The sequence below is a fragment of the Pseudoliparis swirei genome, chromosome 3 (assembly GCF_029220125.1).
Source record: "Pseudoliparis swirei isolate HS2019 ecotype Mariana Trench chromosome 3, NWPU_hadal_v1, whole genome shotgun sequence".
Classification (NCBI taxonomy): domain Eukaryota; kingdom Metazoa; phylum Chordata; class Actinopteri; order Perciformes; family Liparidae; genus Pseudoliparis; species Pseudoliparis swirei.
The window spans coordinates 5836190-5851603 of record NC_079390.1 but is presented as its reverse complement, the minus strand read 5'-3'; the positions used below and the strand labels follow the sequence as shown (position 1 = coordinate 5851603).

General features: G+C 42.2%; 2 protein-coding genes across 2 annotated transcripts in view; both read right to left on the bottom strand.

Moving 5' to 3' along the window:
* Positions 1–4018, bottom strand: part of smad9 (SMAD family member 9) — a 9972-nt gene extending 5954 nt beyond the window's left edge. The window contains exons 1-3 of the mRNA XM_056406943.1: positions 3871–4018; positions 1619–2133; positions 52–267 (exon numbers count right to left, since the gene is read on the bottom strand). Coding sequence (XP_056262918.1) covers positions 52–267; positions 1619–1814 — 412 coding nt within the window. The 5' untranslated portion in view covers positions 1815–2133; positions 3871–4018. The remainder of the gene's footprint in view (positions 1–51; positions 268–1618; positions 2134–3870) is intronic.
* Positions 4019–7491: 3473 nt separating this feature from the next.
* On the bottom strand, positions 7492–15186 carry alg5 (ALG5 dolichyl-phosphate beta-glucosyltransferase). The gene is made up of 10 exons (XM_056406952.1): positions 14870–15186; positions 13777–13945; positions 13256–13302; positions 12945–13013; positions 12695–12787; positions 12481–12594; positions 12000–12059; positions 11756–11907; positions 8964–9049; positions 7492–8332 (listed from the first exon to the last, which is right to left on the bottom strand). The coding sequence occupies exons 1-10, from the start codon at positions 14930–14932 to the stop codon at positions 8217–8219; spliced, it is 969 nt and encodes a 322-aa protein (XP_056262927.1). The 5' UTR covers positions 14933–15186; the 3' UTR covers positions 7492–8216.
* Positions 15187–15414: the final 228 nt, after the last annotated feature.

Here is a 15414-nt window from a genome sequence, read left to right as displayed (position 1 = left end):
ACCGCAGTATTACAGCACATTCAGAAGATGTTCACCAAATAGCGTGTTCACCTGGAGTCTCCACGCGCCTGTAGTGGTACGGGTTGATGCAGATGTCCTTCTGCTTGGAGCCGAACGCAAACTCGCAGCAGTCCAGGGCTTTCAGCTCGTGGTGGGACTGCAGGTCGGGCCAGCGCCACACCCTGCAGTAGATGACATGGGGCAGCCCCTTCCTGTGGGACACCTGCAGCCTCCCGTCCAGCGAGCGAGGAATCGTCACACACTTGCCTGAAGGAGTCGAAATCAAACAACATGGACGTGTGCCGATTGAGTTGCACATCTGAACTTGTGCTGTTTGTTTACTCATTTGTTGACACGATGACAGCTCACGCTAGTGCGTGAAACAGGCATGAACTAGAACGGGCACTCGGTAGAGCGCATACCTTCCCATATCACAAGATTGGGCATTGAATTATGAACATTTTGGCATTAGTTGCATGCCAATTGGATAAAAATGTACCATGCTATGGTAAAAAGAAGATGTTGACCTTGCCATGACCTTGAGCTTTGACCCGATCGATCCCAAAATCTATTCAAATGGTCCCCGGATAATAACCATTCATCCCACCAAATTTCATGCGATTCAAGAAGATGTTGACATTTTCATGACTTTGACCCGATCGATCCCAAAATCGAATCAAATGGTCCCCGGATAATAACCAATCATCCCACCAAATTTCATGTGATTCGGTTTCATACTTTTTTAGTTATGCGAATAACACGCATACAATTAAATAAATAAATAAATACACGGCGATCAAAACATAACCTTCCGCGTTTTCAATGCAAAGGTAAACGTGCTCTGTACTGGTTCCCAAGCTGTTTACCTTAGAAGCCCTGAGGTAGAACAATAAAGCACATTGTTATATTTCAATAATTCTTAGTAAGAGGTATAAGTATCAAGTAGTTCACAAGACGCCAGCGAAACAATGGACAAGTCCGAAAAAGTAGATTATGTTGTGGAACAGAAGCATGTTTATCACTTTTTTTTCAATTTGGACACTTTAATTTGTTTCTGCAATGAAAACTCACTTCATTTTTACCATATATATACTTCTATTCAATCCAGATATTTAATATTGCTATTGTATTTTTCTTTCTATTTTTTTATTTGTATTACTGCTCACTACTGTGCACCTGCTGCTGTAATCCTGCAATTTCCCAACTGAGGGACTAATAAAGTATTATTGTATCTCATGTCTAGCCCTCTTTCCTAATAATCAGATGAATGCCCCTTATGTTTATCTTGTGACTCCCTGGATTATATAGCCCAATATCACACATTTTGAATTTGCCTCAGAGAGCTTTACAATCTCTACACATACGACATCCTTGACCTTTGACCTCACATCGGATCAGGAAAAACTCCCAAGAAATAGAAAAAAAACCATTGACAGGGAAAAAAGGGAAGACATCTTCAGGAGAGCAACAGAAGAGGATCCCTCTCAAGGATGAAGAGAAGCAACAGATGTCATGTGTACAGATCCCTGTCTGACCTCTGATCCCTGTCTGACCTCCAGACCTGGATCAGTTAGGATCTAGACCACGACTGGACGTTTTGAAAAACGGTGGTACTCACTGGGCTGCCCAGGACAGCTGAGGGCTCTCTCCAACTCCTCCATTGCCCCTTTCTTCTTCTTTAGTTTCTTCACTAGAGAGTCCACGGCCTTTTCCGCCCACTTCTCCTCCTCGTCCCCTTGCTTCCAGCCGAGCAGGCGCTTCACCGCCGGGCTCGTGAAGGAGAAGAGGGATGTAATGGATGTAGTGGAGCTCATTGTGAGATGGATACAAAAAAAAAGGGGTGGCGAGATGACGCCGTTGAAGGGATAGAAGTCCACCCCTCCCTCTCCGCCCTCCGAGGACAGGAGTGAGGAGTCAAGTATAATGAGAAGCCAGGACAGGAGGTAAAGGGTACAGGAGGTAGTATCGTGGTGAGTCTCTGTGAACGCCGGTGGAGGAGTTCCCAAGTGCAGCACAAACTCTAACCCTCCTCTCTGTGTTGGCACGGGAGGGATCCTGGCAGCTCGAGATGTGAAGCCTCCTGCGGGGAAGGTTATTCCTCACAGTCGGAAATCCAGGTCAAGTTTCAATCATCTGGCAAGAGAAGAGAGAGAGAGAGAGAGTATTAACTGCTAATTTAGCTGAAACAAATGCACGGCTGGGGAAATACTTCAGAGGTTAGGTAGAAAAGAGACCATGGGATTTAATTGTAAGGGGAATTTCGCACGGTGAAATCAAAAGCCTGAACGCCACATGAGCTAAACCTTCGACTATTTAACAATTTGGGCATTAGGCTGGATCAGGACAGGACAATGATACAATGAGACAATGCCCGTATCAAAGCTCGACTCCCACAACAACTAGAGGTTGTTATTTTTGCTAAATGGGGAAAATGCATTCCACACGGCTTCCAAAAAACGAGCGGGGTTCAGATGGCCCGGCTCATTTCTAAATTCACCAACAATGAGGAATGTCCTTTCTGGTCTCTGTTTCTATGATCATGCCACTGACGCCCAGGAGCCATACTGTCTGGCCAGAACACATCACAGGACAGGGGGAGAGGGGGGAGGACAGGGGGGGGGGCAGGGGGGGAGAGAGCTCTCCCGGTTTTTGTGTCTATTTTTCCTCTACACTACACACTTTTTAGTCGGGCGGAAGCAGACAAAGCATTTAGTCTATTCCAAGATATGTACGGTTACCTTTCGAGTCCTATAAATCAACTTTTTTGTAGTGTGCATCACTCCAGCAGCCCCACCTTACCGATAAATCACTCAAACTTTCCCAAATATTCCTATACAGTAAAATATGTCTGTAAGTTTATGATGGTTCTTGTCTATCATGTTTGACTCCAAGTGTTGTAGAACTAGAGAAGATCATAACTGCCCTTTTCTCCTCTTCATGCACGCCTGTTTGTTTATGAGCATCTGCATATTACAAAAAAACACTCTAAGCATGCAACGTGTTTATAATCAGTATATGAAACACTCTTTTTAAAACCCTTTTTGGCCGATTATTCTATAAAAAAACACAACAAAACCTCGTTAGAGTTTCCAACTCTGAGACTTTGGCTTAATAAGATGGATTTAAACAAAAATACTCACAGGTAAGAAATGTGAATCATCATATGTGTCATAAATATGGTAACTTATATGACCAAAAGCTGGTGTCCCGTGGGAATAAAAAAGCAGACAGCTGGGGTTTACAATGACAGCAAACGCGCACGAGCTCAATGCGGCATCAGTCTGCCGCTGGTGCTTTATGGAGCCTGGCGTCACTCAGTCTGCAGGCTCAGATAGGCTAATTACCTAATGCTTTATCACCAGGACACCCCTTCTCTAAAAAGTAAACACGCCAGCTTCCCTTTACTACAACGAGTCGGTTGGCTGCAACGACATCGTCCAGGATCTGCACTCATATACCTCTAAACGCACATATAGACACCTGATCATAAACTTGGCAAACAGAATTATTCTAAATTTGAGAACATGTCATAAATTCTACCGGTCATGCAAGTACCAAAGAGAACTGGAAAAAAAAGATTGTATATCATTTAAAATGTGTGCTCATATAGCCTTAAGAGCTGTATATTTATTACTGATGTATTATCAAGCATGTATAGGTCAGTATTTGTCGAAATCAATGTATGTCAATATATGAAATTATATATAAAGTAGTATCTAATCCACAAAAAAGTTGCCCGTCAGCACCCTTGAGCATATTCCGACTCGTAGTTCACAACAGGTATCTTACATATTCAATTTAGCAATAAATCTACCAGAATAGACATAAAATAGCAACTTGCAATGTCTGTAAATATATATATTGACTCACCTCTGTTGTGATGACAAGTGCACCACAGACAACCTCGGCGTGTGGAGACTGTGCCTGTGGGAAGCCGAGCCAGCAGCACACTGGACCAGCAAAGGTGTGTGTCTGTTTGTTTGCGTGCGCGTGTATGAGCGTGTGCGTTGACTTTGAAATGTCAAGTCACCCACGATACAAATGTCATCCAGTTGGATATTTCAAAATAAAAGCTTTATTGACTTAAACGTCGCCTTTGTGTTTCAAGGTGTCAGACGAAAACTAAAAAACAGTAAGCCTCGAGATGCTGGTGTCTGAAATGATGTCATACATGCAAAAAGCAAAAGTGCACTTGGTACCATAGTGCAGTGGTTCTCAACCTTTTTCAGTGATGTACCCCTGTGACATATTTTTTTAGCCAATTACCCCCTAACTAGCCATTTTTGGTTAAATACACAGCGCTGTGCCATCAATGTCCGATTTAATATAGAATATATACAATTATGTTCATGAACTTACACTTATATTCCAATTTTAAATATTTTTTTGAAAACCACTTCCATAGTAGATACAAAAACAGCTTAGTTATAGGCAATGATTTTACATATTTTACACACACACAAACTTTATTTATTTTCTACTCAATATTTATCAATTATTGGATGTTTATAATGAGTCAGTAAAACACATTTGATACTCAAATTAAATTGCTATTTTGCATTATGTTGATGACAGGTTTTGATCAAACACAATGCCACACAGATTCTCAATAAGGAATTCTTCCAAAAGTAATCCACTAGTACATAGAGTATATTTACTGTTTTAAAGAGCACCGGTACGGTCTAGGTTACAGTTGATTTGAAAAACAATCTAAGCACTTACATATGTTATAATTTAGCAATAAATTAACATATAACTCAACACCTCCATTTATTTTCCAGTGGCACAACTCCAGACACCTCGGCCCAACCAGGCTGGGTGCGCAGCTCATCCTTCATAGTTACAATATTAATTTTATTCTGAAGGTACAGCCACGCTTACTTTCCGGTACGTCCTGTCGCCTTGACGCGGGTCTGAAGAGCTCGGAGCCTCGGCTCCTCCAGCAGCGCCAGTCGAGCGCCACACAGCCTCGGCGGCGTCAGCCTGGCTGGAACCGAAGCGCCTGCATGTTGAGATCCCTCCGCCTCCCCCCCCCCCTCTCCTCCCTCCTCCTCCTGGAACTTTCACATGATTTCAGATTCGGGCAAAGCATGCTGCGTGCACGTGCGCGTGCGCGTTCGTGGCACCACCTGAGCCATCCCTCTTCCAGTCACTGGCTCTAATAGAGGCCAGGAAATACAACTAACTCAATCACACCTGTTCCCCTTTCAGATTAACTCTTATGAATGATGTAACCTCCCCAAAGAACAATTGCTACACCGGTCTATAATTCTCTTTCTGTCTCATCATGCGTAAAAGTTAAATATCTATTTGTTTGTATCATTCCTTGATTCGTGTTTGGTTATGTAATAATTATTCGTACACTAAATATGATCAAGGGGGCGGGTCCCTTGCAATGATGATGAAGTGAAGCATCCGTTCCGTGAGTTATCGTTTGCCTTTAGATATCAGGTTGCATGTGTTGGCCAATGGTGTGCAGCCAAAAGATATAGGTGCTGGGAACCAGTTGCAACTGGGACACAATACCAGTAAATAACTACTTTGGTTATCACTTTCATGTGCACGCGCGCACACGCGCACTGCACTTGTAGCTTAGAGACGGGCAGCCAATTAAATCGTGATGTGTAATCAAGCTTCGTGTTTGTTTTACCTCTTCATATAAATGCAGTTTAAAAAAAATGTTTTGTTATCTATTGGGAGTCATAAGAGAGCTTTCGCATCGCGGATGGATACGATCCTTTATTGGGAGTGCCGTGGCTGGTCCAGTTAATGACGCAATAGCCCTCGGCTGGCGACAGCGAGTCTACACGTTTGACATTTTCAGTTTACAGCAACTGCTGCGGAACGCAACAATACTCACGGCCCCGAGTGAAAGCACTCTGGGGGATCCTGTCAAAAAAACCTTATGAGCTTTATTCTTCTTCTTCTCCTCCTCACCTCCACCAGGTGCACTCATCAACACGCACCCCCAGGATAAACCTTCGCGGGTCACAAATAGGTGCGTTTCAAAGCAGGTATTTCTAAAAAGTAGTCCGGGTACTCAGGGGGAAAAACCCCGAGGAGTACTTTTTATTTTTTTGTCACTTACATTTTTTTACTCGTTTAGACATATGAACATAAAACAAATTTCAGACATAAAGATACAAATATATAAATACATATATATATATACGCATTACATACACACACACATATATACACGTACACAGGTACACGTATGTACATATACACACATACATACACATACATACCTCCCCCCCCCCCCCCCCAAAAAAAAAGAAGGAAAAAAAAGCAACCCGGTACCTTCTTAATTATCTTGTGAGGAGTACTTTAATATTAAAAAAGTTATATAAATGTAAAAGAAAAACAACCTCACAATAAATGTGTTCTCAACAGTAGCATTTGGCTTCACGTCTTTAGAGTAAAGGGGTCATCGATCAGGGCATCGCATTGAAAAACATTTCCCCGCAGTGGATCAATGGAATCGTTTTCCTCATGTAAATCTCCGTCACCTTTTAACTCCATGAGCTTCAACTCCGGACCGGAAGCTGGACAACAGCCAGATTCGGATGCGCGGTCTCCGCGTCTTGTCTGGTCGCGGAGGGGCAGATAGACCGGCTGGCGGGGCGCAAACAGGATGCGCTCCCCGGGGGGCTCCGAGGGGGCCCCTCATCAGCGACATCCGCAGACCTCTCCGGCTTTTGCGGAGGAGAACAGCACGAAGAACTACTTCGTTCACTCGGCCCGCGGACGCGCGCGCGCTGGACTTTTATCCAAGATGACCACGCGAGGTTTATGGAGACACGGCTTGGTGATGAAGGGTTCCCCCGCGCTCATGATGATGATGCAGCGGCAACTTCAGCGGATGGTTTTAGCGGTTTAATCTAATTTGATACCAATTCAATATAATATGTCTGAACCCATAACTTAACCCGAAGAGATAACATCTTTTGTGAAAACTGTGACTTTCTATAGCATATCAATCCTTAACGTTTTTAATGAAATTGTTATGGAATATGTCATTTATAAGATTCTTCATGACATAATATACTATTACCTTATTGATGGAAAACCATGCAATGAAATTTGTATAGCATAGTATTGTTGACTTTTCAGAAATATTATAGAATATGTGAACATGCTGATACAATTATTGCATTGTACTCAAGGAAAACACATATGTGGGGAAATTACATTGCTATTTTTTGGAATCACATTTTGAGTTTACATTATCATTTTATCAAAGAATAAATTTGAATTTAGTTTCAAGTCACTTCATTTCTCGAAATAATATGTAACTGATTTGTTCTCGGGTCTGAGTTCCGGTCCCCAGTTTGGGAACCAGTGAGCGTAGCTGTGCACCCAGTGTGTGAAGGTGGTGCATGTGACCAATCAGGAAAGAGATTAACTAACAGTGTGAGGCTGAGCTACAACACGCCAGTTTAAATTATAATAAACAAAGTGGAGAAACTCATGAGCTCAACGACTAAGCACTTGTTCAGGTCTGCTTTAAAAAAAACAATTGTTTAAATACGTTCTACGGTGACTCATAGATGAGCTTCTGCAATGATCAAATGTTTGCAAATTTTTTTAAACAATACATCAATTGTCCACATATTTGCAGCGCAGAATTCACATTTCTATTGACAGACTAATTGATTAATTGTTGCAGCTTTAGTTATAAGGTTATTTACTATTATAAAAATCATAAATCATTGACATTTTTATTTTGGTTCAATTCATATAGACCATCTATCCATGGCCATGTTTCCTCAAATATACAATCCCTCCAGTTTGAAAAAATCTCCTCCAGTAACGTTCATACCACCCATCCTCACGATGACGCACAGATTATCAGATCCTTCACATTTCTCTACAAGGCTCGTTTACTCACAAAATAAACATTGAGTAACTTAATACACGGATCACTCATACGGACATTCGGACGGCCGTGGCCACAGAGATGTGCGCGGGAACAGCGGCCATCACAAGCACTGAAACCCAAACATTAAAAAAAGAAAAGGCAGGGCCCGTGAAGAACTCCCAACTGTGTCAATACTTCACACCCGATGACATCCGGAGAGGAAAAAGATGCGATATGCTTTGTCCTCCATGACAAGTGAATGACGGACACAGCTGTTAATCCCACCTCAAAGGTTTGATGGCCTCCCCCGTCATTGGCTGTCTCTAGGACACCAGAGGACTCGTCTGATTGGCTAGTCCATCTTGTGAGGCGACTGCAGTTTCCAGGCTCTGGTGAAGTAGCGCAGGCGAATGAGAACCAGGTCTCGTCCCATCTGCAGCCAGCTCCAGAACGGGACCAGCTTGGACCCTGGCAGAGCAAAAGGCACTCAACCCTCCAGTGATACTCTGTCAGATAGTCCACTACCTCCATCAGAAAAGATTTAACTAATTTATCGTAAGGAGTGGTTTTATTAATTGCGTGAAGCATCGATAGGGAAGCAACACTTAACCCTCCTGTTACCTTTTCGGGTCAATTTGACCCCATTCAATGTTTAACGTCGGTGTTCTTTGGGGTCAATTTGACCCCAGGCTGTTTTTCACTGTCAAACATATAAGAAATATCAACTTTTTTTATATATTTAAAGGGCTATTTAGGTAGTCAACAAACAAACATAAGGTACCTCACACTTAAACTTGGGAAACAATATTAATTCTAATAATTTTCTGGAGGTTTTAATTGCTGGGGTCAAATTGATCGCGAGGGTAAAATATGTTAGTAAATGTAAAGGTAACAGGAGGGGAAAGTCAAGTCAAGCACACAGATAAATGACAACTAAATAATCAACTAAAATGTTATAATAAAACAGGGAATAACTGGAAGATACATCAAATCAGCCCGTAAAAAAAGAAAGAAAAGAAAAGCCTCCAACAGAGATATTCATAGACTGATGGCCCAGCGGGAGGACACATGGCCACATATTCCATGAGCATCCAAATACCTTCTATTTCGGTCCAGTTGACCGCCACCTCTGCGATGGGGATGTTGTAACACTGGGCGATGTACAGGAGCTCCACATCGAAAGCCCTGCGACAAAGAAAAAAAGATGAAAGGGCACAACAGATGTTCAAAACGTTGCGTTACAATTCATGTTTAAAGCAACACAGAAGATTCTCTGAACGCATCAGACACTACTAGTGCCACTTCATACCAATACTCCACCCACCCGGATGTTGAACTCATTTCGCCTGATTAAGACCTCGGGCTGTTCTCTGTTCTCGCTCTGGTGCATCCTCGTCACGCTGCTCTTCCAGCTTGTGCTCTGGAAATTGATCTCAGATACGCATCTTGAAGGTGGCCTCGACTCCTTAACCCTTGTGTTGCCTTCGGGTCAATTTGACCCGATTCAATGTTTCACCCTCCTGTTACCTTTATATTTACTAACATATTTTACCCTTGAGGTCAATATGACCCCAGCTATTAAAATCTCCAGAAAATTATTAGAATTAATATTGTTTTCCAAGTTTAAGTGTGAGGTACTTTATGTTTGTTTGTTGACTCCCGAAAGAACACCGACATTAAATATTGAATCGGGTCAAAATGACCCGAAGGCAACACAAGGGTTAAACGCATCTCGAGGACGAGCTATATGCGCGGATACGCCGGGGCATCCTTTGCACAAGTATTTTTAGCATCCAGGATGAATAAGATGTATAGATTTTTTTTCAAAATACGTATACAGGACTGTCTCAGAAAATTAGAATATTGTGAAAAAGTTCTTTATTTTCTGTAATGCAATTAAAAAAACAAAAATGTCATGCATTCTGGATTCATTACAAATCAACTGAAATATTGCAAGCCTTTTATTCTTTTAATATTGCTGATTATGGCTTACAGCTTAAGAAAACTCAAATATCCTATCTCTAAATATTAGAATATCATGAAAAAGTATACTAGTAGGGTATTAAACAAATCACTTGAATCGTCTAATTAACTCGAAACACCTGGAAACACAATTTCAAATGTTTGATTTTGTTTTGCTGTTATAAATCTTTTTTTTAACTTGGTCTGAGGAAATATTCAAATTTTATGAGATAGGATTTTAGAGTTTTCTTAAGCTGTAAGCCATAATCAGCAATATTAAAATAATAAAAGGCTTGCAATATTTCAGTTGATTTGTAATGAATCCAGAATGCATGACATTTTTGTTTTTTTAATTGCATTACAGAAAATAAAGAACTTTATCACAATATTCTAATTTTCTGAGACAGTCCTGTATATCCGTACATTCTTGTTATTGTGATTCAAATATGAATATATGCTCATTTGACAGAGATCATCAAATATGGTGTCATGACAAAACAATGGACGGATGAGGCACCTGAGCCACACGTCATATTTAATTGGTGTCGCTATAAAATGACCCCCCCCGATGAACAGATGTCTCATTCTGTTAAATGCCTGAAGTGGTGGAACATGCATCACGAGTCTTTCTTCTTCATGTAACGGTGCTACTGGACCATTGAGAGCAGAGTTCAGCTCAACTCGCGGGGGGGGGACGACAATAACAGATCTTATTTTTGTCGCGGCGGTGCTTTGTTGTCTTTCTCTCTATCTCTATCCCCTCCAAGGTAGGCACCACAACATCATCTGGGAAAGCAGACAGAACCGGTTCACATGGCCGCCGTGGGAAGGAGGAATAGAGGAATGAGGGATGAGGGGCAAATACTTAAATCAATAATTTTGACTGTATAAGACGATGTCGCACTATCTTTTCTGGGTCAGATCCCTTAACCGCTTGTGGGGTGGCGCTCTGGTCAGTCAATTTAATTATTCCAAGTTTCTGTTTAACCCTCCTGTTACCTTAGGGTCAATTTGACCCCATTCAATGTTTAATGTCGGTGTTCTTTGGGGTCAATTTGACCCCAGGCTGTTTTTCACTGTGTCAAACATAAGAAATATCAACTTTTTTATATATTTAAAGGGCTATTTAGGTAGTCAACAAACAAACATAAAGTACCTCACACTTAAACTTGGGAAACAATATTAACTCTAAGAATTTTCTGGAGGTTTTAATTGCTGGGGTCAAATTGACCCCAAGGGTAAAATATGTCAGTAAATATAAAGGTAACAGGAGGGTTAAACATTGAATGGGGTCAAATTGACCCTAAGGCAACAGGAGGGTTAATAAATATTTCAAAGACATTAAAGTGTTTTTGACATTGAACATCTTTTCTCTAAGGGACATTGGAAACGTTCACTCTCGACTCTTCTGTCCTCGCGTCTCTTCTTCACATCTACCGTGGAAGGGACTAAGACTCGAGAAGAGGAGGCGAGGAAAGGAATCGAGGATGTACAAACTGGGCAGTGGGAAAGGCCCCCCTTTCCTCAGGGCTTTGCGTTTGGGCTTAATTGGCATCTTCTATTAGTTTGTTGCTTCACTGGGGGCGGGGCAACTCACATTTCTATTGGTCCGTGGAGCTTGGTGACATCACAGCATCACAGGCGTAGTTCTGTCTTGCGTCAACTCGTTTAAAAGGTCCAATTAGCCACATTAATTGGAAACACCTGTGTCTGCTGGACAGCCTATGGCAGCATTTCCCAACCATCACTTTGTCCCCGGTATAATTACTTCTAATAACCATGTTATTACTGTTAACATCGTATTTGTTCGAGTGAGTGAAAAACAAATGGCGGATTGATTGGCCGTACTAATAAAGACCATTGTTTCCAAAGATCAGACGCAGAAGCCACACGACAGCCGCGATCGCTCCGTGGAGAGCGAGTCCTCACCATCGCTCGACGTGGAGAGAAGAGAAGGTCTTGAGCGCAGCCTCGCGCGTGAAGAGCTTGAAGCCGCACTGCGTGTCCTTGATCCCCCGCACGCAGAACGACCACACCAGGAAGTGGAAGCCGTACATGAGGAATGTGCGGAACACAGATCGCTGGATCGGAGACAAAACGGGGGTTCTTTAAATGGCGAGACGGACACGCGGTCTGTATAACACGACTCGGCAAATGTCAAACGGACGGTTACCTCGGCGACTGAGTCGGTCTCCAGGTGAGCCCGGGAACCACAGGAAATCGCCATATTCTCCTAAATGTATAGGAAGACATTTTTTTTTAGGATGGTGAAACACGAACTACCTCACAACCCTATAAAAAACTAGAACGGGCACTCGGTAGAGCGCATACCTTCGCATATCACAAGATTGGGCATTGAATTATGAACATTTAGGCATTAGTTGCATGCCAATTGGATATAAATTGACCGTGCTATGGTAGAATGAAGATTTTGACCTTTCCATGACCTTGACCTTGACCCCGATCGATACCAAAATCTGATCAAATGGTCCCCGGATAATAACCAATCATCCCACCCAATTTCATGCGATTCGGTTTAAAACTTTTTGTGTTATGCGAGGAACACGCATACAAATAAATACACAGCGATCAAAACATAACATTCCGCATTTTCAATGCAAAGGTAACAACAACTGAAAAGCACCACAACACACCGGTTTCGGGTTGAGGGCATTAAGTCCAGCCTCCACTTTCTCAATGTCACAAAACTTTGTGGCTCCGTCAGCATCTGCCATCAGAATAAATTTCCCTCGGGAGCTCAGCGTTCCCTTTGAGAGAAATAACATGACTCAGTAGAATCAACACCCCCCGTACTGTTGCTGTTGTGCTGCATTAAAACGCATTGTCGCTCAGCATCTACGGCCTCACCATCCGCACGGCTCCCCCTTTCCCCCTGTTCTTCACCAGTGTCAGGATCCGCACTTTATCAGCACCGTACTTCTTACTGTACCGCGATGCAACCTGGCAGGAGATTTTAAAAAAGGAAAAGAGCGACAAACAAATCTCCGTTGGTATCACTTTGAAATGTTTGGCTCAGCAAAAGGGAGTTGAGCGGAAACGGAACTCTTTCGTGACACAGTCACCGTCCCCCCCAAAAAAGAAGCTCGAAAATGATCACCTCTGTGGTTTTGTCGTTGCTGCCATCGTCAACCACGATGACCTCATAGGTGAAAGAGGGCTGCTGTTTCTGCAGTGAGGAAACAACAGGAGGGATGGATTGTTACAACAGGCACATTTTATGTGGAATGCTGCCACCTACCGTTTACTTTGGGAATAACTGATCCAGCCATAAGAGCTTTAACTCACACGGATGATACAACTGCCTCTGCCTTTCATCTCATCATCAATGGACTCAAAGGTCTCATTCACAATAAAGAAGTAATGATTACGATTTCGTTCATTAAGGCCTGCATGAGGCGGAGCACTTACCTGTCTGTTTTCCAAGTACTGTGTAGCTTCATCCAACATCACCGGCACTGTAATGAAACACATTCACCTGCATATTAGTGCCTCTAACCTACTGCAGGTGTGCAGTGAAGTAAAGCCAGAGAGAATGAGGGACTATGGGATTCAAACTGCACCAATTCAACTGAATGCTTGTCAATTGCTGATGCACGATACATTATCCAACATGGACTAAGCTGTGCACCCATTGGCTGTAAACTAGAGGAATTCTGAAACCAGACTTAAGGTCCCAAAACACAGATATGAAATGTGTCCTATCAGGTACATTCTGTATGCATCCTGTAAATAGGCATTGTAATGTAATTACATTGCTATTTCCCATCTGGGTTTACCATTTATTTATATTTTCTTTAAGTCTGCTGGGTCTTCATTCAAGTAAGGCAGAAAACTGATGGGGCATCAACAGATACAGTCTCTCACTGCATAGGTTACCATGCAGACATCCTCCCACACAAACCTGAGTGTGCCCCCACCCCATCACTCACTTCGGAGTTCCTCGTTGTAGGCCGGGATCACCACCGAGAGCTCCCTAGAATGGGGATCATGCAGGCTGGGGAAAAGCTCCTTCTCTCCGGACACGGTGAGGAAGTATTTCTCCTTCTCGTGGCGTGTCAGGTTCACGGTCTCTGCAGTGACGTGTGCAAACACCAGCACCTGAAACGGGAGACATTGGAAAATGGCACAAGACATGTTTTAACATAATTGATTGAGAACGGTGTGAACGTATTGTATACTTTTATCACAGTGGTTCTCAAATGGGGGTACATTAAGGCATTTCAGGGGCTAGGGGAATTTAAAAATAAAATATATATATATATTTTAAATAAGCATCCATTAAGGCCTTTAAATATAAGTTTTAAAAAGTGTAGGTTCATAAACTGAATTGTATATATTCTATATTAAATCAGACACTGATGTCACAATGCTGCGTATTACACATTGTTTTCAACCCAAAATGCTTTGCACTGGTAAGGGAGTACTCAGCTGACAAATATATTTCACAGGAGGTGCATCACTGACAAGTTAAGAACCGTTGTTTTAGTTTAGAACATGTAGGCCTACTAGTTGTATAATGTGTAATACTTTCAATGACTAAATCTGAATGTCATTATTTACAAAAAGGTCTGCAAAAGTCAGAGACAGCAGTCGTTGTTGATTTGTTGTTTATGAACTTGTTATCCAGTTTTATGCTTTAAGTTCATTTAGACCCACTTTTTGTTATATTCTATTTACAGTTTGTTTCCTCATATGTTTCATTACATTCATTGTTTTTGATATAATCAGATGTTTGGAATGTTGTCGTTGTAGCACTAAACACAACTGGCTGACTGTCGTTACTCTTGTTGCTTCTGTGGAGCATTTAGATCAAGATTTCCTGCAGATAAATGTTAACAACTGTTGTGTTTACAACAAAACGCAGCAAGAATATGAGGCATCATAAAAGTAAAGGAGGATGAATAAATTGCTCATGGACTTATTATGGAAAAGGCACAGAGAAGAAATCCACACTGACACTATCAATCAGTGGGTGGAACAGCTCTTGCTCTGCCACAATAACAACAACAACAAACTACTTACCATAATAATAATTAGAGCTGCCAATGCGATTAAGGCTAGAACTATTTCACAGAGGCAATCCATGTTTCCATAAGTTTACAGCAAATGACAGAGCCCAAGTCTAAGTGGCTAGCTATAAAGCTACTTCCTCCTTGCTTTGTTTCGTGTTTTATCTCCAGCTACTTCCTTGAATATTCAAGAAACACACTCGCTTGATTGGGGGGGACTCACTAGATAAGAGTCCTTCTATTTCCTATTACTCTGCAGGGAGCTCAGGGAACACCACTTCCAATCAAAACTGAACACAGCCGCGACGCGGAAGTAGCAGGACTGTCTCGACACATCATCAGTTTGAGGCAAGAGAGCACCGAGGGACGCCGTGAGAGCAGCAGCGCCCACACTGCCCCTAGTGGACAGGCGGGGGAACGAATGAAAACTCGATTAGCTGATCAATAACAATAACAGAGCAATTTGAAATTAGTTCATCCAGGTGTTTTGTAAAATTAATCAAGCCAGTAAAGTTGTTTGTCTTATCAACAAATCCATCGATCATAGTGGAATACCAA